The sequence below is a fragment of the Gadus macrocephalus genome, chromosome 11 (genome assembly GCF_031168955.1).
Source record: "Gadus macrocephalus chromosome 11, ASM3116895v1".
NCBI classification, from domain to species: Eukaryota; Metazoa; Chordata; class Actinopteri; order Gadiformes; family Gadidae; genus Gadus; species Gadus macrocephalus.
In genome coordinates, this window is record NC_082392.1 from 10193914 (window position 1) to 10220393 (window position 26480).

At 49.9% G+C, this 26480-nt stretch overlaps 1 protein-coding gene across 1 annotated transcript in view; it reads left to right on the plus strand.

Annotated features, from left to right (window-relative positions):
- si:dkey-22o22.2 (neural-cadherin) overlaps nt 1-26480 on the plus strand; it is a 39471-nt gene that overhangs the window by 4452 nt on the left and 8539 nt on the right. Inside the window, 15 exon segments of the mRNA XM_060064853.1 lie at nt 445-631; nt 1885-2028; nt 8750-9033; nt 10988-11617; nt 12030-13026; nt 14335-14428; nt 17087-17271; nt 18586-18836; nt 20090-20367; nt 21817-22031; nt 24146-24273; nt 24711-24838; nt 25370-25481; nt 26191-26219; nt 26221-26369. Coding sequence (XP_059920836.1) covers nt 445-631; nt 1885-2028; nt 8750-9033; nt 10988-11617; nt 12030-13026; nt 14335-14428; nt 17087-17271; nt 18586-18836; nt 20090-20367; nt 21817-22031; nt 24146-24273; nt 24711-24838; nt 25370-25481; nt 26191-26219; nt 26221-26369 — 3811 coding nt within the window.

Sequence of the window (26480 nt, forward strand, 5' to 3'; positions counted from 1 at the left end):
CCCCCCCCCCCCCCCCCCCCCCCCCCCCCCCCCCCCGCAGACAGGTAGACAAGTAGAGAGACAGACAGGTAGAGTAGACAATAGAGAGAGGTACAGAATGATGGAGAAACAGGCAGATCAAAAGAGGGATAGGCAGGTATGAGTCAGAAAGGTTGAGCGATAGAGAGACCGACGGGTAGAGCGACAGGGACACAGACAGATATGTAGCAAGACAGAGAGACGGACAAACAGACTGCATATACAGACACCACATGGACGACCACAGAGACCAACACATGGAAAGACAGACCGACAGAAAGAGCACGAGACAGGCATGAAGACTGAGATTCGGCTCAACACATAGACCGGTTCAGCATCGACCGCCACACAGTGTGTTCTCCGTCCTGGCGGTGAGCCCCCCTGGGTGTGACGGGTCTCCCTCACACCCCACCTGCCCCCCTCCAGATCAGCTACGTCATCCTGAAGGACGAGAGCGGTGACTCCCAGTACTTCAGCATCAACTCGTACACGGGGGTGGTCCACACGCGCGCCTCCTTCGACCGCGAGCAGAAGGGCTCGTACCTGATCGAGGTCCAGTCCCAGGACGGCTCCGAGTCCGCCCGCTCGGGGCAGCAGGGCCAGCCCAACACTGGTGGGTACACACACACACACACACACACACACACACACACACACACATGCACGCATGCATGGCGGCACGCACGCTACCACACGCACATGCACACACATACACCCATGCATGCACACATATGGACGCACGCGCGCGAGTACACACACGCGCAAACACATTGACACATGCACACAGACACACGCAAGCATGCACACATGCACGCACACACACACACACAGACACACAGGCATTAAGTTCACCATAACTTCCTCTTTAACACAGTAAGCACATGAAGAATTAGATTGGATACAAGGACATGTAAACACACACACATACACACACACACACACACACACACACACACCATAAAGATGCATAGAAACCACACACCACGCAAAAAACCCACACACATGCCTCACTCCCACACACTTTACCCACACACACTTAACCCTCCCATACTCACACACTCTGACACACCATTAAGGACGTGGATCCCCAGACAGTTAGAGGCGGTCTTTCATGTCTCGGGTTATCTGCCCCGGCCACGCCCTCCACCATCTCCATTCATTAACTCACTGTTAGCACCGTTAGCTAATGGCGCACGCTGCTAATGGTCCATGCTAATTGCTTATCAAGGTTCTGGGTCAATAACGGCCCACCATATCCATAGAGCTTTAGCCCCATATCACCATACCTCATGTTGCAGGCCCACTGGGGATGAGGTGTGATGTCACACATGCTAGGATGCTAGGCTAGGAGAAGCCGGTTCGATCTCACCTTGGCCATTTGTAATGTATTCAGGTTTAACGAGCCGCCCTATGTTACCGCTATGAGGAGTGTAAAAATATTCTCTGCTATAAATCTGGCATAGGCTCCTCTCTATGATGTCCATAGGTGATTTTTCCGGAAGTGTTTTCCATAAATGGATTGAAATGGTAGTCTATTTCCAAGTACTCCCTGGTTGTATATGCTGGCGTAAAGTTTCAGTTCCAGTTTGGTCCACAGGATTTCTATGGCACTGGTCTACATTTGATGAGTTCATGAGGTTTAATATAATTGTGTAGTGGGCCAAGGCCTGGGCGTTTCGTTGCCTTTAACCTGGCTCATTTTATATTCTCAGATCACACTAATACTAGCACCTTCCATCTTCATCATGAGATGACGAGCCATCTCCTCTCCGGTCCTCGGATGAACACTCTGTGAACACAGTGACTGCAGACGTTTAGATCTCCTCGTCCCATAACCCGATCCTCCATCTCCTCCTCCTCGCTCAGACACGGCTTACGTGAGGATCTTTGTGGCTGACGTGAACGACAACGCCCCGGCCTTCGACCAATCGGTGTACGAGGTCAGCGTGGAGGAGGACCAGGAGGTTGGCTTCGTGCTCATCACCGTGACGGCCAACGACGAAGATGAAGGTGAGAACCCGTCCGGTGGCCTCCAGGCTCCTTGGTGGACCGGCTCACATCAAACGTGTCGTTTATATGGCTCGCAATATGTGTTTGTGTCCCTTGCCAGGTTTTAGTAGTTGATAAGATGATCTGGGATTGGACAGGCCGCGAGGCAGGAAGTAGTGGAGCGCCTCGCTCAAAGAGGCCCCAGGCTCGAGACACATTGGATTTAACCAAAATATTGGACTGGGAATCGAAAACTTCAGCTATGATACGGGTTGATTTACAAGTAAACAGGAAACAGTTTAAAGAATTATTAGAAATCCCCTCAACTATTGCAATTTATTTACATATGGTTGGTCAAGTACTGTAAAGGCCTTGCCGCTGATATTAACCAGCATCATCTGTCCTTCAGCGTTTGTTGAGTGGCTGATTGGTCCTCATGACATTGAGACACAAAACCTCAACCTTAACCTTCTTAGGAAGAAGCCCTTGACGAGGAAAACATTAAAATGTCAGAAACCACTTTAATAAAGTATCATCCTAACCATGCCTCCAACCCCCCCCGCATCGTTCCCGGTCCTCTCTTGTAGTTCCCGGTCCTCTCTTGTCGTTCCCGGTCCTCTCTTGTCGTTCCCGGTCCTCTCTTGTCGTTCCCGGTCCTAACCGTCGCTCCGCGGCGTTAGCTTGCCGCTGCTCTCCCTCCTGGGTGTCGCTGCTCGTTACCTTGGTGTTGTGGCCGTTTGAGGTTGAGCTTATGTTTGTCCCTCTTTTCCCGCCGCCGCCGCTGAAACAAGCGCATAAATAACTAAATTCAAGGACGGAAAAAAACATCAAGGAGTGAGGCAAAGCAGGAGCAGCTCAGCTCGGCGGAACAACAGCCGAGCTGAGCGTGTCGCTCTCCTAATAACACTGTTATGGTGGAGCAGCCCTGCATCAGAGGAACATGACAGAGGAGCACAGCACACACACACACACACACACACACACACACACACACACACACACACACACACACACACACACACACACACACACACACACACACACAGGCACACAAGCATACCCACACACACACACACACACCAAAAACACACAGCAACACACACACATGCACACACATACCCACACACATGCACGTGCACATGCACACACAGGTATGCAGTTTGAAGCCTGGCTTAGCAACGGTAAAAACAGTCCCTAAGACAGCCGCTCATTGAGAAGGCGAAGGGCCAACAACAAGGATTAAAGTCTCCTGTGATCCTCCTCGTATCCTCCTTGTGTGTGTGTGTGTGCCTGCCCGCATGCTTGTGTTTGTGCCTGTGTGTGTGTTGCTTCTGTTGTTGTTGAACACATCTGGGTTTGGTTCCGCACTGATCCCCCAGACCTGCTACGTCGGGGTTCCTGGGAGAGACATGGTGGCAGACCCACACACAACACCGAGTTAAGAAGTGCTACGGTGGCAACCCAGATTACCCCCCCCCCCCCGGAGCCTCTCTTCAGGGGCCTGCAGGGTGATTAGACCAAGGACCCTCTGCCCAGACAGGGCAAGGAGGGAGAGGTGGGACATTGTAAATAGCATGCAGGCAGATAGGTGGCAGGCTGACATACCGGCAGACAGACAGGTTGGCTGACACACTACGACAGTTTCACAGACAGACCGAAAGACAGAGTAAGATGGAAAAAAACGACTCATAAGCATGTCTGATGTTACACGGCGAGAAACAGAAGGTCAGACAGGCGGATAGGCAGAAAGCCAGAGTCAGGAAGACATGCTGTGTGTAATCACTTGGTCCTTGGTGTGTGTGTGTGTGTGTGTGTGTGTGTGTGTGTGTGTGTGTGTGTGTGTGTGTGTGTGTGTGTGTGTGTGTGTGTGTGTGGATGGATGATCTGCCTCAGAGTTTGGGATTAGTGGCAAAACACAAGACATGATCCGACTAAGCACTGCAACACGGCTGACTCAGCACATCCAGCCTGATCAGAGGTGTGTGTGTGTGTGTGTGTGTGTGTGTGTGTGTGTGTGTGTGTGTGTGTGTGTGTGTGTGTGTGTGTGTGTGTGTGTGTGTGTGTGTGTGTGTGTGTGTGTGTGTGTGTGTGTGGGGGTGTGTGCAGGGTGCATGTGAGTGCAACATAATGTGTGCATGCTTGAGCTTGTGAGTAAAAAAGAAAGAATCAGACAACTGTTTATTATTTATTGTTATTTATATATAATTTAATCCTGACTAGAAGATGTGTGGACGAAGACATAAAGATGAAATAGCTTTAGATATTATATCAAATGTAAAAAGCCCAGAAAGTCATTCTGCTCCTGTAATTGTCATTAAACCTTAATGTAGCTCAGATTAAATGGTGCACAGGTTCCCTTTAATCCCGTGAACCGAGATTCAATCCATGCATTCACATCATGTATGGGAAGGTTGACTTGATCTGAAGTCCCATTAAAGAGTTCAAGCCTGCCATCCTGGTACTTCCTGACCAAACTTTCTAGAATTATTTGTTGTTTTACTTGTTTTGAAGAGCCAGTGAACCCCAAAACGTTTTTTGGTTTTAAACAAGGTAATATGTCTTTATTGTCAACATAGTGAGCTATGCCATTTGATCACTGTTACTGAAATAAAAGCCCAATTTAGAAAAATAGGGGTAATATCCTAAAGTATGTTTTTGCCATTTTCTCCAAAAAACGAATTTCACTCTTTCGTTACACTCAGTTTATTTCATGTCCACGACCGAGTGAGTGTTTGGCTTTCCGGGCACCTAGTATAACGCTACGGTGTATGTGGACTGTGAAGCTCTTTCTGAGCATTGATATATTTAATGTCAGCGTCCGATGTGGGTGAGGCTACAACGACACCGATAGTACAAATCTATGGTGTATGGCGCATTTCATATACAATATAGCTCAATATAACGCTTATAAACAACAATGGTACCAAAAAAGTATCAAAAATTGGGCGTGGGTCGTAACCATGGGGATAACATGCCCCCCTCCTTCCGAGAACTCTCAGCCCAAAACACATTATTTTAAATCTCAATGTTAAAGTTCCAGCAGAAACAGTGGACTGGCTCTGGATCAAATCAAACCAAGATGGTGGCTTGGAATGTGCGTGACATCATGTGAATCCCTGCCACAGGCAACTGTGGAGCACCAGAGGAATAAAACCTTCCGCCTGAACCAAACGCTCCCTATAACCTCCTTCTACCAAAACACCACTTCCTCCAAGACCCCTCATCCTCCTCCTCCACTTCCTCTAAGATGATTAGCTGCCACAGGGATTTTGTCACCAGGTGTATGTTCAGTCAGCTGTGATGTGTGTGTGTTTTTGTGTGTGTGTATGTGTGTGTATGTGTGTGTGTGTGTGTGTGTGTGTGTGTGTGTGTGTGTGTGTGTGTGTGTGTGTGTGTGTGTGTGTGTGTGTGTGTGTGTGTGCGTGGTGGGAAGTGTGCATGTGTGCGTGATGTGGGTGGTTAAAAATGTGCCGAACAAAGTCACTTTGGTAATGAGATGAGTAGGGATTGGTTTTTGCTGATGTTGATAATTCAGCAGCACTGTGTTTTGCCTCTGGGCCACCGTCACACACACGCACACACACGCGCACACACACACACACACACACACACACACACACACACACACACACACACACACACACACACACACACACACACACACACACACACACACACACTAACACACACACACACACACACACACACACACACACACACACACACACACACACACACACACACACACACACACACACACACACACACACTAACACACACACACACACACACACACACACTAACACACACACACACACACACACACATATATTGAGGAGTCTAGTCATCTCTGCTATAGGGGGACTGTGTGGCTTTATGTGTGTGTGGGTACGTTTGGTATTTAATGCGTTAAATAGCACAGTCCCATGAAATAGCACATTCAATAGCGTGTTTTCCTCACCGTCAAATTAGGTCCTCTTGATTCTGGCAGCCAGCAAGTGTGAACGTTCTTCACCTGATCAACGATAACCAAAGTCAGACCTCAGCAGTCCAGTGCTGATCTCAGTCGTTCACCGCTGTGCAGTCAGTTCGCCTTAGATCTAGGTTCTATCTCTATCCAATTCAGTTGTACAATGCAGTCTGACCATTATTTTCACTTCCATCACGTATTTCTTACTTTATTGCTCAAAAAGTAGCGTATGGATCCATATTAACACCTAATGGGAATTTAATTTCTGTTATGTATGCGAACGTCTTTTCTTCTTGATGTTCGGTTTGGGTCAGGGTGAGGGTTCCACAATACAAGAAAGATCATCAATGGACTGCTGTGGTCTGATTGGTTAAATCGATCGGGTGAAGAAGGTTCATGCCTACTGCCTGCGAGAATCAAGAGGAGCTTATTTGACGAAGGAAAAAAACGCTTATTATCGCATTAAATAGCACGTTCAAAAGCATTCTGAAATACAGTCTTTTATGTGTCATAGATTCAAGGAGAAACGGCGTACTAGAAAAAGTGCCTTATTTTACAGCATGGTAAAATACAGTGGCATAAAATAACGCGTTATGAAAGCTAAAACGCTGTCATCTACATTTCAATGATATATGATTACAATGAGCAGTCATTTTGTCCCTATTGGCCTTCTATACGTTCGTGCCGGCGTTTGTGAAATCATGTGTGTGCTTGTGCATGAGTGTGAGGCTTTGTGTGTGAGGCTGTTTGCGTGTGTGTGTGTGCGTGTGCGTGAGCGTGTGCGTGTGTGTGTGGGTTGATGTGTGTGAGTCTGTAGTAAAGGTGAGTGGTGACCTTCTCGGTATGGAACAGAGTCATAAAACTGTGAGTGTCCAGAGACAAACTTCTCCCTCCGCCAGACATGAGCACATCTGACCTTAATCTCCAAAGTTTTGGGCCTCATGCGAGGCTTCAAATTAAATCAGCCCTATCCTGAGAAGCGTCCCTGAGAGTAAGTGTGTGTGTGTGTGTGTCTCTGTGTGTGTATGTGTATGTGTGTGTTTGTGTGAGTGTGAAGGGGGCAACACCATATGGCCAGGCCGATGATTAGGGAGGCTGCTCGAGGCAAAACCACTGGAGCTGCTTTTACACACACATACGCACACACACCCCGCACATGCCCAGATACGCACACACTAACGCACACACACACACACACACACTCACATACAAGGACACAAGCTATCACACACATTCACACTCTTTCCATCTCTATCGCTTTCTCTCACTCACACAAACACACGCACACACACACAGACACACACACACACACACACACACACACACACACACACACACACACACACACACACACACACACACACACACACGCAGCCTCCCGGTGAGTGTCACAGCAGATTGTGCTCAGAGGCTCTGACGACCTGGTGCACTTAAGCTCCTAAGACACATACACACATGCACGCCAAAACGCCCACACACACACCCCCTTGGCGTCCCAGAAGGGACGTATGGTAATGACGGCCCAACGTGGCTTCACAGATGGTGCTGGCCTGCTGGAGTCTCCTTGGTCCTGCTTAACAGCGAGCCGACTGGACCCAACATGGCTGCCTGTGGCCTGGACACTAACCATTGTGTGTCTTTGTTTGTGTGTGTGTGTGAGAGTGTGTGTATGTGTGTCTGTGTGTGGGGGTGTGGGTGTGGGTGTAGGTGTGGGTGTGTGTGGGGGTGTGTGTGTATAAGTAAGTAATAACGGCAGGGGGAGAGAGAGAGAGATTTGGAATAGATTCAAGAGCTTTTAATGAGTCCCTCTGTGTGTGTGTGTGTGTGTGTGTGTGTGTGTGTGTGTGTGTGTGTGTGTGTGTGTGTGTGTGTGTGTGTGTGTGTGTGTGTGTGTGTGTGTGTGTGTGTGTGTGTGTGTGTGTCAGTGTGTGTGAGATATGAAAGCATGCATTGTGTTTTTTTTTTCCTTTCAAATATTGAATAGGCCCCGTCCACATGGACCAGAACTGCAGACGCAAGTTGTGTCTTTGTGCAGAATAAACCGTTTGCCAAAGCATTGGTCTCACTTTCGAAACTATGGTCACAAAAAAAAAAACGTCCGGTCCCTCCCCATCCCTCGACTAGCTCATACTACTTTTTTTGCTATTTATTCCTCTATTTAGGAATGTGCTTGACACCAGGGGAAACCCTGCCACAGGCTTAACTGTGGAGCCCCAGAGGAATCAAACCTTCCACCTGAACCAAACGCTCCCTAAACCTCCTTCTACCAAAACACCACTTCCTCCAAGACCCCTCGTCCTCATCTTCCTATTCCTTTAAGATGATTAGCTTCCACAGGGATTTTGTCACTAGGTGCATGTTCAGGCCGCTGTGGTGTGTATGTTTGTCTGTATGTTGGTGTCTTGTGTGTTTGTGTGTATGTGTGTGTGTGTGTGTGTGTGTGTGTTTGCGTGTGCGTTTTGGTGTGGTGTTTGTCTGTGTGTGCCGTGTGGGTGCGTGTGTGTGTGTGTGTTGGTGTGGTGTGTGTATGTGTGTGTTGTGGCTGGTTAAAAAAGGTGCTGAACTATTAAAACAGCCCTTTCTCCAAGCGACTTGCAGGCAACTCAGATCTCTATTATCATGGACCAAGTCGGGGCTAGGCATCTCGCTGAGGGAGGCCTAGAGAGACATCAAGGACTCAACTTAAAGCCCCTCTCAGCCCGAGAATCAAACACCGTCGCCGCCATGCAATGCTTCCCTGAACTCAAAGTTGCGCGTTTGTGGTGCCTCCAGGTGCCAACGCCAAGCTCCGCTACCAGATCACGTCGGGCAACGCGCTGGGCACCTTCGACGTGGAGCCCGAGGTGGGCACAATCTTCGTGGCCCAGCCCCTGGACTACGAGATGGAGCAGCGCTACGAGCTGCGCCTGGTGGCGTCGGACGGCAAGTGGGAGAACCAGACGCTGGTGGTGGTGCAGGTGGCCAACAAGAACGACGAAGCGCCCGTCTTCCAGCAGACTGAGTACCACGGCGCCGTCAGCGAGGAGATGAGCCAGCTGCCCGTCTTCGTCCTGGAGGTGAGCCCCGTCTCCGGGTGGATGTATGTTTGGGGGTTGCCAGGCGAATGCCATGCAAACCTCTTTCACCGTGTTGGTTTGTATCATGCCATTGGGTGAAGGCTTTTGGTCTTTAAAAGCATTGTACAATATACATTCACTCACTATAAAGTTGTGCAATATAGTGAGTGAATGTGAATGAGTGAATGAATTGTTTGCATGGTTGGCATCATTGGGAAATTAACCCCTTACCCTGTGTGGGTTAATGTCTTCCTCCACCGAGGACACCTGGGCAGGGTTATAACAAAATTTTACTTACAAAATGTGACAGAATTTGAATTTATACTGCCAATCTTAATAAAAAGAATCCAGTGTCGTAATTACGTTTGTCAGAATGCAAAGATCTGTGGGTAGCACCACTCCTTGACCCGCGTCTGGGACGGGTCCCGAATCAGCAGTCTGTCGACACCGCGTCCCGCCCTGCTCAACAACACATGGGAGGAGATCAGGTTCTACCCCAGGGTAACACAACTCAATTTGTCACGGAGAGAGCAAAAAAAAGGCAGGGGGAGGTTTTGCCCGGAGCGGGGGAGTGCAGGATGCGGGCGGTGGACGCATCGCCACAGACAGTAACACATCACACATGTGTGACACGGTTCACACAACACTGGCCCCACATCCACGCCCGCCTGCGATGAGGTCCGCCCAAACCCGGTGCGCCCGACGGTACGGCTGCCCGCAACTTTTTAAAGAGGGGAAAACAAGTTGTGTGAGGGCGGGGGGTACTGGGGGTGCGACCTTATCCCTCGGGTGGGACTCAGCCGCCTTTCATCAGCCCCACTCTCCACACTGCTGCATCGGCCACAGGGGTCAATCCCATTCCAGGAGGAAGCCCCTCAGTCAGCCGGTGGTGGTACACGGTGGAGGGGAGCGAGCCGGAGAGAGGTGATGTGTAACTGAGACCACCGCCCCGGCTTGGCAAACCCCCCCCCCCCCCCCCCCACCCTCCCCTTTAGCTGGGGCAATTGATTGGACGCGGGGTCTCTGTGACGAGCAAAAGAAATAGAATCCCCTTCCTGCCTCCCATCATGCATTAATACGATCCAGCAGCTGGGGACGGGAGGGGGAAATCTCATTTACATGAATATTATATGGTTCTTTTTCTAATGTTTGCGTGAATTTGCCACACGTTTTGCGCAGTATTGTCATTGAATTCCGAAGGAGGGGATGTGATCAAGGGTGGATGGTGGGGGGAGTGCTACTTCAAAGGTAACTGGAAACAAACCCTCTGGTATAAGGGAGAGGAGGATGGAAATTGTGTTTCTCTGCCGTCTGTCGACAGCTAATGACTTTTAATTGGATTTTGGGACGGATGTGAGCGTTGCTGTCACCGTTGGCACTGTTGTTAGAGGGGGGTTCAGGGGAGGCAGCAAGCAGGTTAGCTTTCATGAACTAAAAAGGTTTTTTACTGATTTGTTTCGGTTTTATGGACATTTAAACGTATTGATAAGCGGTAACTCAATTAAAATTAAATGAGAAAAACTGGGAACATATTTTTTTGTTATGCAATAGCAATGACCTGAATTGTTAATGTAACAGCTTTTAGAAACAAAAGAAAAAGTTAATTTCCCAAAACAGAAAATTGGGGGGTTTTGGTTGTAAGGTATATTTCCATCCAAAGTATCTTTGGAAAAATGTCTATTTTTGTAGTAAGATGTTTTTTCTTGATATATTTCTTTTCATTTTTCTTCTTTAACATGTGAGAAATGAGCAGTTAAAGGTTAGACACTCCACTGTACTCGACCAATAGTCTATCCTGCCCCCATTTTAATAGTACAAAAACAGTACGGTTTAAAGTACAGTAGGGACTGTACTTTAAATGACCTGTCTTCAGACCCCAGAGCTCCTCCAGGGTAGTGACCCATCCTGTGTGTCCCCCCCCGTCCTGTGTCCCCCCCCCCCCCCCCCCCCCCAGGTGTCGGCCACCGACCCAGATCTGGACGCGGACCAGGCCGCCCTGCGCTACTCGCTCCACGGCCAAGGCGCCGGCACCGAGTTCACCATCGATGAGCGCACCGGCCGCATCTCGGCCCAGCGGCGGCTGGACCGAGAGGAGCGGCCCGCCTGGAGGTTCCTGGTCCTGGCCACCGACCAGAGCGGGACGGGGCTCACCGGCTTCGCCGACGTTCTCCTCGAGGTGCGCGACGTCAACGACAACGCGCCCTTCTTCCCCTGCCCGGCGCCCGCCTCGGACGGCTGCTTCGTCGGGCACGTGGCGGAGAACTCGCCCGCCGACACCTCGGTCATGGAGATGCGCGCCACCGACCCGGACGACCCCAAGGAGGGCCGCAACGCCGTGCTCAGCTACCGCATCATCCAGAACATCCGCAACGAGATCAACCTCAACCTGTTCTCCATCAACCCCGCCACCGGCACCATCTTCACCGTGCTGCGCTCGCTGGACCGCGAGGCGGATGACCGCTACCTGGTGGTGGTGGAGGCCCGGGACGGCGGGGGGCTCACGGGCACGGGGACCGCCACCATCGTGGTCACGGACGTCAACGACCACCCGCCCGTCTTCACCCAGAGGATCTACACGGCTCAGGTGGGTCTACCTGGGGGTTTGTTTGGTCTCCTGTTTTTGGGATAATCTCCATTTATTCATACCGCTGATTTGATCTGATTCTGATTTCAGGTCAGTTCTGAGGGCAGACCGTTGTTTAGTGTTTTCTGACCTGCTTTGGTGTCTGCTTCATTGATTTTGCTCCACCGTCATGGTTTAGTGCTATCGAATGCTGATTCATGCATTGAGTGCTGCAACCTATTTGCCATTAATATACACAGTCAAAACTCATCAACCAAATATCAAACATCTTCAAGACAGAGGGTACATTCCAAATGAAAGAACACCCTGAAATAAAACATTTGACAAAGGGAAACGTAGGACTAGTGCATGTAACATATGCGGTTGTTTTCCCAGTAAAGATCATTGACATTTCTGTGGTTTGTAACTTCAGGTGGCTGAGGAGCTGGAGGTGAACAGCGAGGTCCTGGTGGTCTCCGCCACAGACGGAGACCAGGGGGAGAACGCCGTGGTCACCTTCAGCATCGTCAGCGGCGACGAGGACAGGAAGTTCTTTGTGGAGACGGACAAGGTCAACCGGCGCGGCGTCATCCGGCTCAAAAAGAAGATCGACTTCGAGAAGCCCCTGGAGAGGACCTTCAACCTGACGCTGAAGGTGGAGGACGCCGACTTCTTCAGCCTGGCCTACTGCCTGGTGCAGGTGGAGGACTCCAACGACCACCCCCCCGTGTTCTTCCCCCAGTTCTACGAGGCGCCCCCCATGTCCGAGGACGTCCCGGTGGGCACCATCGTGGCCCAGGTCTCCGCCTCGGACTCTGACTCGGGACAGAACGGCCGCTTCTCCTACACCATCGCCCAGGACTCTGACCCCTATGGCCAGTTCATGGTGGACCAGTCCGGCTGGGTGGTGGTGGCCGCCCCCCTGGACCGGGAGAGGGTCTCGCAGCACCGGCTGGTGGTGCTCGCCACCGACACGGGCAGCCCCCCGCTCACGGGCACCGCCATCGTCATGGCGACGGTGCTGGACGTCAACGACAACGGGCCGGAGTTCGAGGCGGCGTACCGGCCCGTGGTGTGGGAGAACGCCGCGGCGCCGCAGACGTTGCGCATGAACGACACGTCGCTGCTGCTCCACGCCGTGGACCGCGACGCCCCGGCCAACGGCGGGCCCTTCGCCATCCGCCTGCTCATGCTGACGTCGGACGCCGCCAACTTCAACCTAACGGACCTGCGCAACGGCAGCGCCGCGCTCACCGCGCTCCGCACCTTCGACCGCGAGCGCCAGAAGGAGTACCGCCTCCCCATCCTGATGGTCGACAGCGGCACGCCGCCCATGAGCTCCACCAGCACGCTGACCGTCGTCATCGGCGACCGGAACGACCACCCCCACGCGCCGGGCCACACCGACTTCATCGTGTATACATATGAGGGTACGTTCTGTTTCATCACGGACGCTTTGCGGTTGCAGTTTTTCCACTTCAACTTTGTTATATTGTCATAAAACAAAGATGAAAGCAGCTCTTTGACACAAGTTCTATTTCCAACCCTTCTTCTCATTCAGCAGCATCACCTTTTTATACGAAAAAAATATTTACAAAATGTGAACGAATTTGGATTTATACTGCCTTAATCAAAATAATCAAATTTCATAATTAAGTTTTTGTCAGAATTCAAAGATCTAAGGGCCGCACCTCTCTCTGACCAACGTCTGGGAATGCCAAACGTTCAGAACGCCGTCCCCTAATGACGAGGTTAGGGAAAGTGGTCCCCGCGCGGCGGCACGGCCACAGCCCCGCTGAGCTCCTTTAAGGCAGCCTTCTCTCCGTGGTGAACAGACCCACTCCCTCTCCCGCCGTGACGGTTTGTTGTTGGAGTTAGCTGCGCGCGTCAGGGCGGTTAGCCTCTGTCGGCGGCGCTGGCTGCCTAGGACGCGGTCTTGTCACACTTGACTGCGCCCATCCTCCGGCAGCACACTCACATCACTTATTTAGCGCTGCCTGCCATCTGTCAGCGCGCCGTCACTCGCTGGAGAAAGCCAGGCCTTTTTTTTTGTCTTCTACTCCTTCTTCTTCTGCTCTCTGTTTTAAGCGGCATCCCTCTTCTCGATGAGAGGACGTTAACCTGCTAACAGGAAGCCACGGCGTAACTTAAGAGAACAATTACGACACCGGCTTAGCCGCAGAGAACCGACGGGCTCATTAACAGGAGATGTATTTTCCTATGAAACGTCTTATTTCACGGCTAACGAGATTATACAGCGCTCGGTTAGGGTTTTTTCTTTCTCAAAAGGGTAAAACCGTATGCCCCCCCTTTCCCCCTACCACCCCCTCCACTGCTCTGTCAAAACGTGTCCAATGTGCGCCAGAGTGCTGGCGCTCGCGGCCTTATCTCCCTAAATAGGTACTCCTATTCTCTGCCTCCTTCACCTCCCTCGCTCCCCTCTCCTCCCTCTGTCATTTCTTAGTCTCTCACTATTCTGCTCCTCTCCACTCAAATCTTTAGCTGTTCTCCTCGCATTCTGCCTCTCTCTTTATCCCGTCACTCTTTCTCGCCATTCCTCCTCTTCATCAGCCTCAATGATAATTTCACTCATTCTGTGTTTTTATGTATGTGTGCCTGTATATGTGCTCATCCGTGTGTGTGTGTGTGGTGTGTGTGTGTGTGTGTGCGTGTGCGTGTGCGCGTGTGCGTGTGTGCGTGTGTGCGTGTGCGCACGTGCGTGTGTGTCCCACCACCAGGCATGCTCCCCGCGACAGTGCTGGGTAAGATCCAGTCCCCTGACCTGGACGACTGGAGCCAGAAGGAGTATCACCTGGAAGGACAACCGTCCAGGTACTGACACCTCCTCCTCCGCTGACGGCTATCAGCTGACAGCCATAACGTCTCTATATGGACTGACAACCCCCTGCCAACCCCCCCAAAAAACACATAGCGATAAGGATAGCCTGGGAGACAAAGAGCCAGAGCTAGTGAGTGAGAGAAAGGGAGCGAGAGAGAAGGAGGAAGATTTGTCAAGATATACGGTGAGATGGATCAATTGATAGTTTATCCCTTTGCCTCCCTCTCGATTCTCTCTCACTCTTGCGCTCTCCCTTAGATAGATAGATGCCAAGAAACAGACACAGAGAGAAAAAAGGGTCCTTGTACGAGGCCAGAATGGCAGCAAAGCAAACGGAAGGAAAATCTTTTAGGCACGGTAGGAACGGAAACAAGAGATTCTGATGCAACAGTGGGCATAGCTCTTACAAGAGAATAGAGTTGAACTGCTGGAGCCGGTGTCACTGCGGCCAACATTATAGACTACAGTCCCTGTTCGTTTTAATTGGTACTTTGGTTTCTAATAGATTTACACACATCTTAATCTAGTTCAAGTTTCAAGTTTCAAGTTTATTTATTTAGTGTAGAGCAAAGCACTACAAAAAAGAAGAAGAAACGATTGTATTTTGGGTTCTATTGCCGTCGTTTCTTCCTCCACAATGCACACAACATGTGGTCTTTGAGGTACTGCTCCAGATGAAAGTCTATATTTCATCACTTTGTTGACTCGTTGAAGCCAAAACGGCGAGCAACTATTTGCTGTCCTGGTGGTGCACATCTGACACCGAGAGAGAGAGAGAGAGAGAGAGAGAGAGAGAGAGAGAGAGAGAGAGAGAGAGAGAGAGAGAGAGAGAGAGAGAGAGAGAGAGAGAGAGAGAGAGAGAGAGAGAGAGAGAGAGAGAGAGGGGGAGAGGGGGAGAGGGGGAGAGAGAGAGAGAGAGAGAGAGAGAGAAAAAGGTGGCTTGTTGGCGGGATGGGAAGACTCATGATAAAGTGTATACGTGCGGAGAGAAGACAGTAGCGTTGCCACTGTGAGGCAGGGAAGAAAGGCTTCACAAAGTGGTGAAAGACGAGCAGTGCGAGGAAACCGTGTGAGACGTCAGGGAGAAGGTTATTAATAGTTAATAAGCTGAATATTCCCAGGCAGGCGCGGTAAGGGAGCGCTAGTTTTGTTGTGATGAGGCTGGGCTTCACACAGACACCTTGAACACTGGATCAAATTAAGCGCTGTGACTCCCACCTCGAACACACACGCGAACGCGTGCACACACGCACACACACGTCCCTCGGATACAAAACACCTGGGAGGATGGAGGGAGTCCTAGGAGGAGGGGGGGGGGAGTGGAGAAGAAGAAGAAAAATAACTTTTTTCGTCAAGCTCTCCCTGTCTTTCACCACAGAGGCTGCAGTACTGTTTGGAAGGCAGAATTCTGTGGTAATGCGCATACATGCTGAGGATCACAGCAAACCAGACATGTGATATTAATGAATTATGTAGGCAGACTTCTGCTGCCAAGGAAAGAAAGAATAGGGAACCACCATCGGAGGCTGTTGTCATTGCTCCAACATTTACCACCGAGCTCTTCAAGGGCTTGTCATCCAAAACATTTTAGGATGAGAGTTCCCAACGTCTAGCCGGGGGGGGGTTGAGGTCTGATGACGCCATCCAACCAATCACGAAGAAACATGAAAACGGCTTGGCCTGAATCTTTTTACAATCCGCAAAACTTCGTCTCACAGGATGATGAGCTTTCGTTTCCATCACTTAAATGTTGTGACAATCATCCTTACTATTTACTATTACTTTTAAACTAGTATGAGATATACGTCCTCACTGAGCAGGTAGGGGTCGGTTAAGGACGCCTATAGGGAGACTGCAGATATCCATTTGACTGGGAGCCACACACTGGTGGCTCGCCTGCCTGCCGCCCTTACCCCCGGAGCATCTAGACCAATATCATTCACTCACCACACCAATGGATCAAGGACGCTGGTCTGGTTGGAGTTTGGCACCGGGGCGGAGGGGGGGGTGAGGTCACACCGCATGGCCGGTGGCGACTGGTATCGGATTGGGTGGGGTCGATGGGGGCAAGAGACCGGATATGACGCGGTGAACGGGCTCATGATGGACACTAGTGTTGATCCTCTTGTTCTGGGGTCAGTCCAAGCAGGTCGTGCTGTAATTGAATCGATTGATCCAATGGGTTTGTCCCAATGTAGAACAGAGAGCTTGGCACCAGAACCCACATTCACATCTGATGAGCAGCCTTATTAAGCCTTGTTCATTTGACAATTGATGATGTAATATGTATATGTTGGTATTGCATAACGATTCCCACTATTGTTCCCCCTATTGTTTTTACATAAACGTATTGATGCTATCTACTTTACTTTATCTTGTATCGTTGCTGCTATGTTGAGGTGTATGGCTGTTTTAATCTTGTGTACTTGTACAATAAGATGTAATACAAGTAATTCTTATCTGATTTTGATCACTGGGGCTATCTGTGGCTATGCCTATAATCCCATAAGCGTTCTTCCCACGTGTCAGATTAAGCCTTAACCTCTTCATCTCTCATCCCTTTTCCTTTCCTTAACCTCTTGTCTCCTCTCCTTCACTGTCCTCCACTCTCCTAATCTCCTCTCTCCTCTCCCCTCCTGTGTACCCTCCAGGTTGTTCAGTCTGAACCAGCACTCGGGCCAGCTTAGCATCAAGGATGGGGCCCCGCCCGGCTCCTACGACCTGCAGGTGCGGGTGTCGGACCAGACCTGGCCCGACGTGGTCTCCAGCGCCCGGGTCCTGGTGTCCCCGCTCCCAGAGGACGCCCTGCACAACGCCGGCTCCCTGTGTCTGTCCAGTGAGTCACATTATCATGAGTTACATGTTAATCATATGCACCGGAAGTTGTTCAACTATGTTAAAGTTTGTGCACACTTTATCGAGTTGTAGGCAGTGGCCAGGAATCAAGCTCAGGATGCTTCTCTTGGTCCATCCTTCTACTGAACGACAATAGAGATCCTGTATTCTTTCTACGTTCAACGCGAGAGAAAAGTTAAATACGTTACAGTTTCCATTTTTCGCACTTTCCGGCTTTTCCTCCAGAAGTGCTGAATATTTCTCCAATTCTAAAACGTATGAAAAAATGTCACACACACACACTCACAAAACCGCCCCCTAATTTCCCTCAGAAGCTGATTGTGTGACAGGGTTGCCACGGAAACCCTGCTTGACATCTATGTGATGTCAAGTGTCCCACAGCGCCGCGGGCCAGGCTTTTGTTGCCTGTGACTAGTCTCCTGGGAGGGATGCTGATTGGCTGGCAGCTCCCTCAGGTGCCTCGCTCACCAGAGACCCACCTGTCTAACCTCGCCTCTCAGCAAGGCATGATGGGAAATAAATAACCCATCTCCAGAGTCTTTATCGTCTCCACTTGTCTCCTGCTCTCTTCCCTTCCAATTCTTTTTTCCAATTCTTTTTTTCAAGCTTTTCTTCTCATCTTTCAGGTCTTACTCTTTCCCTCTTCCTCTCTCGCTGCCTTACTTCTCCATCTCATGTCAACCGTCGCAAACAGGGTGTGTTGTTCCTCTAATGCTTCTGTTCAGTCGGTTACCAACATCTAAAGCAGCTTGCGCTGTATCACTGTCAGATAAATGTCGCCAAGAAGCAGGTAGGGGGCATCTTGCTCAAGGATGCCTGCCTAGAAGCCTGTGGACATCTGTCTTCAAAACCAAAACCTTTTGACTGTGGTTAACAACCTAGAAGCTAGACTAGCCTGCCCCTAGCTTCATATCATGTTATTTCGTTAATACATGCTGACATTTCTCATTTTGAATTTTGATAGTGCCTTTTTTTTAAGATTCGGATTTTGAATCATTTCTACTTCTGTATAGATGGTGCAGCTGTGATGCAGTCCTAATAAAATAATCAACCGCACCTTCTCTTCTCCCCCCCTCTCCTCCCTTTCTTCTCCCTCCCTCCCTCCCTCCCTCCCTCCCGCCCTCTCTTCTTCCTCCCTCTCTCCCCCCTCCCTCTCTCATCCCTTCCTCTCTCCCTCCTTCACTCTCTCCACCCATCCACCCTCTCCTCCCCCCTCTCCCCCACCCTTCCTCTATCTCCTCCCTCCCTCTCCCCTCCCTTCCTCTCTCCTCCTCCTCCCCCTGCCCTCCCCCAGACCTGACAAAGGAGGACTTTTTCAGCACCCCTGGGGGTGGAGACGGCAGGAACCAGGAGAGCGGGTTCACCAGGCTGGGTCGGGTGCTGGCTGAGCTCCTCCAGACGGACCCTGAGAAGGTGCAGGTGTTCTCGGTGAGCGACGCAGGCCGGCGAGGGGAGAAGGAGCTCAACGTGTGGTTCGCCGCCCACGGGTCGCCCTACTACAAGGCCGAGAAGCTCCACGGATATGTGGCCGCGGGCCGGGCCGAGGTAAGGGGGGGGAACCAGTTAGCCAATCGAATGACTTCTGAGATGTCTTTGTATTTCTATGGTAATTTATGCAGATGCATGACATATACTCAACGTTGAAGTAACTACAACAAATTTAGTACCAAAGTAAGGTTAGTAAGGTTATAGTTAAAAAGGGGAGTTATTAAAAGAAAATATGAAGGATCAGAATGGGAATAATAGAACAATTTTTTATTATTATTTATTTTATTTATTTATATTTGTGTAATCAGTAGAAGTCAAGTACATAGTAGGAGTTAAGTGAGATATGCTATAAATACAACTGCTGCAGGTGCTATAGCAAGAATAGGGCTCTGAGGATCATGGGGCTTGAATCCAGAACCTTCCGTCTGGGAGCCAGGTGATGATTTGTGTTAATGTGAAGATAAATACTACAAAACTAGTAGCATTTGTCGTAGAAGCAGTACTTATGTTTGCCAGTCTTAAGGGATACTGACTTGACAGTGGCCAGTTCAGATCATAAAACGAGTGATTTGAAGAACTGCTGCCTCACCTGCTGGGTGGAACACAGCCAACTAATGCCTGCTAAATGCTCCTTGGGAGCTACGCCCCTGCTGAGAGAAACAGGCTATTAGTGATAGTTAACACATAATGTACCTAATTAAAGGCTAAATATAGCGCCCTAGCAAACACACATACACACACACATGCAGACACATAGCGGTAAACATCGAGTGATTTGAGGCACTTAAATCATTTCGATTAGCATAGTGGCTAGTGACCCCAAGCTAATGCTTATGAAGGGGACATTACGGACGCATAACAAATCAAATGGACAGGTAGAAAGAATGAGAGAGACGGCTTTTATTATTTAGAATTTCCCCAAATGGACCATTAACATTCACACAGATCCAGATCAGTTCACACTAGCAGGCAAATAAACACATAAACACGCACACACAAACAAACACACAAGTGCACACGCACGCACAAAAACACACGTACACACACACACACACACACACACAAATACAATCACAAGCACACACAGTATTAGTGAGCCGTTCCATTGCCACGCAAGGTCACATTGACATTTAAATGACCAAAATCTCTCGCTCCTCTAACCTTCTCTCTCTTCTCTCTCTCTCTATCCTCTGTCTTTCTCTCTCTCCCTCTCTCTTTCTCTCTCTCTCTCTCTCTCTCTCTCTCTCTCTCTCTCTCTCTCTCTCTCTCTCTCTCTCTCTCTCTCTCTCTCTCTCTCTCTCCCACTGCAGCTGGAGACTGCTCTTGGCGTGACCATCTCCCAGGTGGGCGTGGACGACTGTCCCTACACCGACTGCAGCCAATCGGATGGCTGCAGCACGGTGGTGTCCTTTAGCCCCGTCGCCGTGGAGCTGAGCTCCGGCAACACCACCCTGGTGTCGGTGGCCGCCTCCACCGAGGCCAGGTGTGGGTGCGGCGGACGGGAGAGACCCCACCTGTCCTGCTCCTCCTACCCAGCCAAACCCTGCCTCAACGGGGGCACCTGCCAGGACAGTGACCTGGGCTACAGGTGAGCACTATCCTGGTCCCCTCCGACCTGCACCGCCTCCTTGTTGTTTCCGTTCATTTCATTAGGTCAGTTTGACCTCTATGGTATGGTATTACCCACACCTTGTGCACAACCTATAGATATTTACGAAACAGCTGTTTATATCAACACCCCCTGGCCTATTCCCTGGTGCCATGATCCTGAGCTTCCATTACCACACTGCCCCCTACCGTGGCGGAAGTCCAATTTCACATCATCCCAATTAAAATATATATACACGATATAATTGTAATAAGAAGAGGAAGAATAACAATAATAACAATAATAATAATAATTTTCTCTTATGCGAGTCTGTGAGAAGGGGAAGGGTTTCACCTTCTCACAGGTATATAGAATGATTATATCAAGAATGATTTCCATTGAATACAGCTGCTGTATTCCTTCATTAGCAGATATTTAGGTCTACTCTACGACTCCACTCTGCTCTATTCTATCTGAGTTGGATCGTGGGTTTGTGCCTCCGCTCCATTCTATCAGGTTTGAGCTGGATAGCATTGCCCGAGCTTGGGCCAGCAGGGGATACGTTAGGTTGTGATACGTTTTGAAGGTTCGGCTGGGCTCGCATCTGGACAACGGCATCATGTGCGTCCTCCTTTTTCGTTGCTCCAGTCGAGCTGCAGCGGGTTTCTGTTCACAGCGGTGTAGCCAGGTACAGGTGGGGTGTCAGGGATTCTTCTCAAGTATTCCCCTAGAGCCACCTTGAAAGCCTCCAGCGAAGTGACGGTGTTGATGGACTTTGGGAGCAAGTTCCACAAACGGGAAGCATTCATTTTGATGATGTCTTCAGTGCTTATTGACGTTAGCATTCCCCTGCTAGCCTACAGCTGGTGTGGGTCCCAAGTTGTTAGCATCAGATGCGTCAGCTGGTGGATTTGAAAAGAGAGAAATTGGGAGCTCCAATTTGTACCACGCTTAGATACCCGTCTAAATCTGTCAGCTATTTTGGAACGTTTTTAGATGCAAGGAAAGACGCCTTCTGGTGAAGATTGGCCCTCAGGGAACTCCTTTCTGGCTCTAAATTGCTATCTTTGAAATGTCACATCACTTTACAATTAAGGATATTTGTGATGGCTGCCTCTGAATTAGCCTTGGAGCATAATTCTGCTTCTCTCTTCTTTGTTAATCCCTCTGTATTTTGGCGTCTTTGTACTATTCTGATCTTGTCTGGCTTACTGCTAGTCTTTTTATTTATTTTAAACACTTTCAGCACTGCTTAAATCAAAAGCCTCACAAAATACAACATACCAATATTGGAGTCTCTCAATCTCTCTTCCTCCCACTCCCTCTTTGTTCTCTCTCTCTTTCTCTCTCTCTCTCTCTCTCTCTCTCTCTCTCTCGCTCTCGCTCTCTCTCTCGCTCTCTCTCTCTCTCTCTCTCTCTCTCTCTCTCTCTCTCTCTCTCTCTCTCCAGGTGTCAGTGTCCTCCTATGTACGACGGCCCAGAGTGCCAGCAGACCAAGCACACCTTTGGGGGGCAGGGCTATGCCTGGTTTCCTCCCATCAGGCCTTGCTTCCAGAGCCACATCTCCCTGGAGTTCCTGGCCCAGTCAGCCAATGGGCTGCTCCTATACAACGGCCCACTAGGCGCCGCCCACCTGGGGGAGCCAGAGGACTTTATCGCTATAGGTCAGTTGTGTGTCAAAACGTCAGTTGTGGTAAAAGTAACTCCCGCTGAATGTATTATAATGCAGAGATTGTTCACTTTAAGTGAACAGTAGCAGCAACATTAGTCGTCAGTCGTGTGAGTAAAAACACAACACACACGTTAGAGGTGGCTTCCACTGTTGCTAGGAAACTCTGTGTTGTTAAAGGTTAAGATTTTTTATCAAAGAACTTTTATCAAATTGAACGATTTAGAAAACACTGTTATCTCAAGCTCCTGTAGGTAGTGGTGTTATGGTTTGCGTCGTGGCATGGGGGCGTGTGTCGAGTACCTCGGCTCCTCGCCCCAGCGAAGCTCCGTATCGAGTAGGATTCACATAGGCGAAATGACGTAGCGTGTGACGTTCGAGGCTTCATCTCGGGCTGCTCCACGATATGGGTTCACAATTGGCACATCATTTACAAAAAGAAGACACTACCCAGTTCCAAGATCACTTTAATGGCTATTGAATTAATCACACTCATTCTCAGTCAGTTTTATTAGTACAATTATTAGTAGGCTGCTGTAGGCCTAGTTAATAAGACATTCTATTTTGCCCGGGATGACTACTTAAAATCTTCGCCGAATGATTTATTTTCTACCATGAGCTCGGGAGATATTTATGAACGGCACCCTCACAAGTATCACTGAAATTACTTTAATTCTCAAATGTTTTGATGTTGTACGAAGCAAACATCACATTTTGGGCTGGGGTCACAGGAAACTCCTTCTTTCATCATAATTTCATTCACCACTAGGTGTCCCCTAGCGTACTCATTAGAAGCCTCGAGGTCAAACCACTTTGGTGGTTCATCTGGCTGCGAGGCTTTGACGCTTCATGAGGCATCATCTCGGCCCCACTACCTGTAGGTTCACAGACGCCTACACGTATACAGACTGCGGGCATTGGCGATCAAACCCAGACCCGTTCGGCCTATCCCCTAGACTCCCCTTTCCCATACCTTAAAACATGCCATTCTCTGAAGAGCCAACACGTTTTCAGTCCGTGGGACATGATGTGTTGTAAAGCAGAGGGGAAGTCTGCCTTCCTATCAGAGTCCCGGGCCGGCGCCCAGTCTTAACGGATTAGCCTGGACGTGGCCTCTGAGAGGGCCTTGCATAATGGCTTTGTTAGCACTTCCTGCCGTTAAGTTATGTCATTATCGATGTTGTGGCTGCAGAGATGAGGAAAATCAAATACAGCCTCAACATTGATCACTGAGGAGCATTTATCCACAACATGTTCAATACTAGTCCCCCGCGTTGATTGGGTATGACCAGCACACACACAGAAACCCACAGACACAGGAACACACATACACATGAACATGCATGCACACACACACACACACACACTTGAATGTACACTCACACACACACACACACACACACTCACACACATCTACAGAAATACACACACATACAGAAACAAACAGAAATACAGAAAAACGTGTCCACACACACACGCACACACTTACACTTATATAAACATAGAGAGTACACACGCATACAGAAACGTACACATAAACATGCACACGCATATACACACAAATGCACACACACTCACCATGACATACAGTGGCTGAAGAATCATTCAGAAGGGAGAAAACTGCTGACAGCAAAGGCTATAACCGTCACACATGCTAGATTTTATAAGCATGCATGCACACGAACACACACACACACACACACGCACTTACACACAGTGGAAATGTCAAGGTCAAAGGTCCCTATGTGGCTTCGATCCATTATGGTTTTGTTGTATTCACATTTTGTTCCAGACCTTGTTTCTCATTAATATCTGATGTTTATTTATTGCTTCAGTTAATTCCTATCGTTTTTATCTCAGCTACGAGGCACTAAATCCTCCCTCTGTCTCCCTCTGTCCCCCTCTCAATTCAATAAGAATTTGAAGGACGTTATTGGCTTTGGCAATGTACATTGACATTGCCAAAGCACATACAAATTAAAAAATCATGCAATGAAATGTTTAATAGTCAAAAACAAAAGCAATAAAACCTTGAAAATGTATGCAGGAAGTACTTAACTAAGACTGCACCTCCTTCTCCCTCTCTCTGTCTCCTTGTCCCTCTCCCAGAGCTGAGGAACGGGGTCCCCACTCTCAGTATAAACCACGGTTCAGGAACCCTGACTCTCCAGCTCCCCCTGCAGGCCAGTATCACGGACCGCCGCTGGCATCGCCTCGATGTCCTCAGTGACGGGAAGGTAGGGCCGAGGGTTAGGGTGGAGGGGTCGCCGGATGGATGGATGGACGGACGAAAAGTTGGGTGGATGACGTATGGAAGAATTGAGAAATGGATGGAGAGATGGATGGATTAATGGATGAATGAATGAATGGATGGATGGGTGGGTGGTTGGATGGATGGATTGGTAGATGGATCAATGGCCATTGCATATTGGTGCAATGGCCATTGCTATCCATCTTGTTCCAACTGGTGGTAACTTGTTGCATTGCTTAAGGGGTAATGCGTGTGTGTGTGTGTGTGTGTGTGTGTGTGTGTGTGTGTGTGTGTGTGTGTGTGTGTGTGTGTGTGTGTGTGTGTGTGTGTGTGTGTGTGTGTGTGTGTGTGTGTGTGTGTGTGTGTGTGTGTGTCACCACCTACACCCTGAGCATTGACCACCCTCTTTGTGTTCCTGTCCAGGTGGTCCAGCTGCTCCTGGACCAGTGCGGGGGGGCTCTTGTGAACGAGGTGGAGGGTCTGGTGGCAGAGGGGACAGAGATGGACCAGAGTGGTTGTAGGGCCTCAGGAGAGAGCCCTGGGAACCAACGGTAACTGAGGCAGAGCACGTCAGGGACGGGGGCTAGCATGGACAGATTGACGTCTCCTTAGAGTCGCCTCAAAGAAACAAATTGCTTCTGAGCAATATATTCACTGGAGCTTTTTAACCTCAATCCAAAACCAGAGGAATGTGTATGTATCATCACATTTAACTAACTATTTATCACCCTATCGTCTCTTCTCCTCCACTCCTCTACTTTTCTCTTCACTTCCCTTACTCTATCTTCTCTGCTCCTCCCATATCCTCCTTCTCCTCCTCCTCTCCTCCGCTCTCCTCTCCTCCCCTCTCCTCTCTCTCCTCCCCTATCCTCCCCTCTCCTCTCTCTTCCCCTCTCCTCCTTGTCCTTCCTCTCCTCTTCTCTTTCTCCTCTCCTCTCCTCCCATCTCCTCTCTCATCCCCTCTCCTCCTTCTCCTTCCTCTCCTCTTCTCTCTCTTCTCTCCTCCCTCTCCTCCCCTCTCCTCCCTCTCCTCCCCTCTCCTCCCCTCTCCTCCCCTCTCCTCCCATCTCCTCTCTCTCCAGGTACCTGAATGTCTACCAGCCTCTTCAGCTTGGGGGCATGAAGGAGATCTCCCCCCACAGACGATACAGGAGCTACGCGGGCTGCATCCGCAACCTGCAGGTGGACAGCCAGGTACTGACTGTGTGTGTGTGTGTGTGTGTGTGTGTGTGTGTGTGTGTGTGTGTGTGTGTGTGTGTGTGTGTGTGTGTGTGTGTGTGTGTGTGTGTGTGTGTGTGTGTGTGTGTGTGTGTGTGTGTGTGTGTGGGACAGTCGGTTGTACCAAGGGAGCACGGTCAGACAGATGGTGTGTGTGTATCTCATCAGCCAAGGCCAAAAGCCCAATTTTCAAAACCAGAACACACACAGACACATGCACACACACACACACACACACACACACACACACACACACACACACACACACACACACACACACACACACACACACACACACACACACACACACACACACACACACACACACAGACAGGGGGAAGATAACCAGTAGTCCTTGCCTTGCACAGGCAATAAAACTCAATAGTTCCCTCCTTTACCTCCTCCTTTCTCTCTAATCGCCCTCCATCTCCTCCTCCTCTACCTCCTCCTCCACCTCCTCCTCCTCCTTCTCCACCTTCATCACCTTCTCCACCTCCTCCTCCTTCTCCGCTTCTTCTTCCTCCTCCTCCTCCTTCTCCACCTTCACCTCCTTCTCCACCTCCACCTCCTCCTCCTTCTCCTCTTCCTCTTCCTCCTCCTCCTCCTTCTCCACCTTCACCTCCTTCTCCACCTCCACCTCCTCCTCCTTCTCCTCTTCTTCTTCCTCCTCCTGCTCCTCCTCCAGGTGTATGACCTGGGCGCCCCAGGGGAGAGCGTACTCGTCCCCGGGCTGTGGGCTGACTGACGGGGTGTGTGTGACGAGCGCAGGGCCCTCCTGCGGGGTCCACGGGCGCTGCCTGGGGGAGTGGGGCTCCTTCAGCTGTGACTGCGACCCCGGGTACACTGGACACAAGTGTGACCAGGGTGAGTGTGTTTGTCTGGTGGGGGGCGGGGCAACTCAGGGCTTTACCCCTTACAGAAGAAGATGTATGTGTAGAGGGTGGGGTTATTCACTTTTATTTAACAATGTCGACT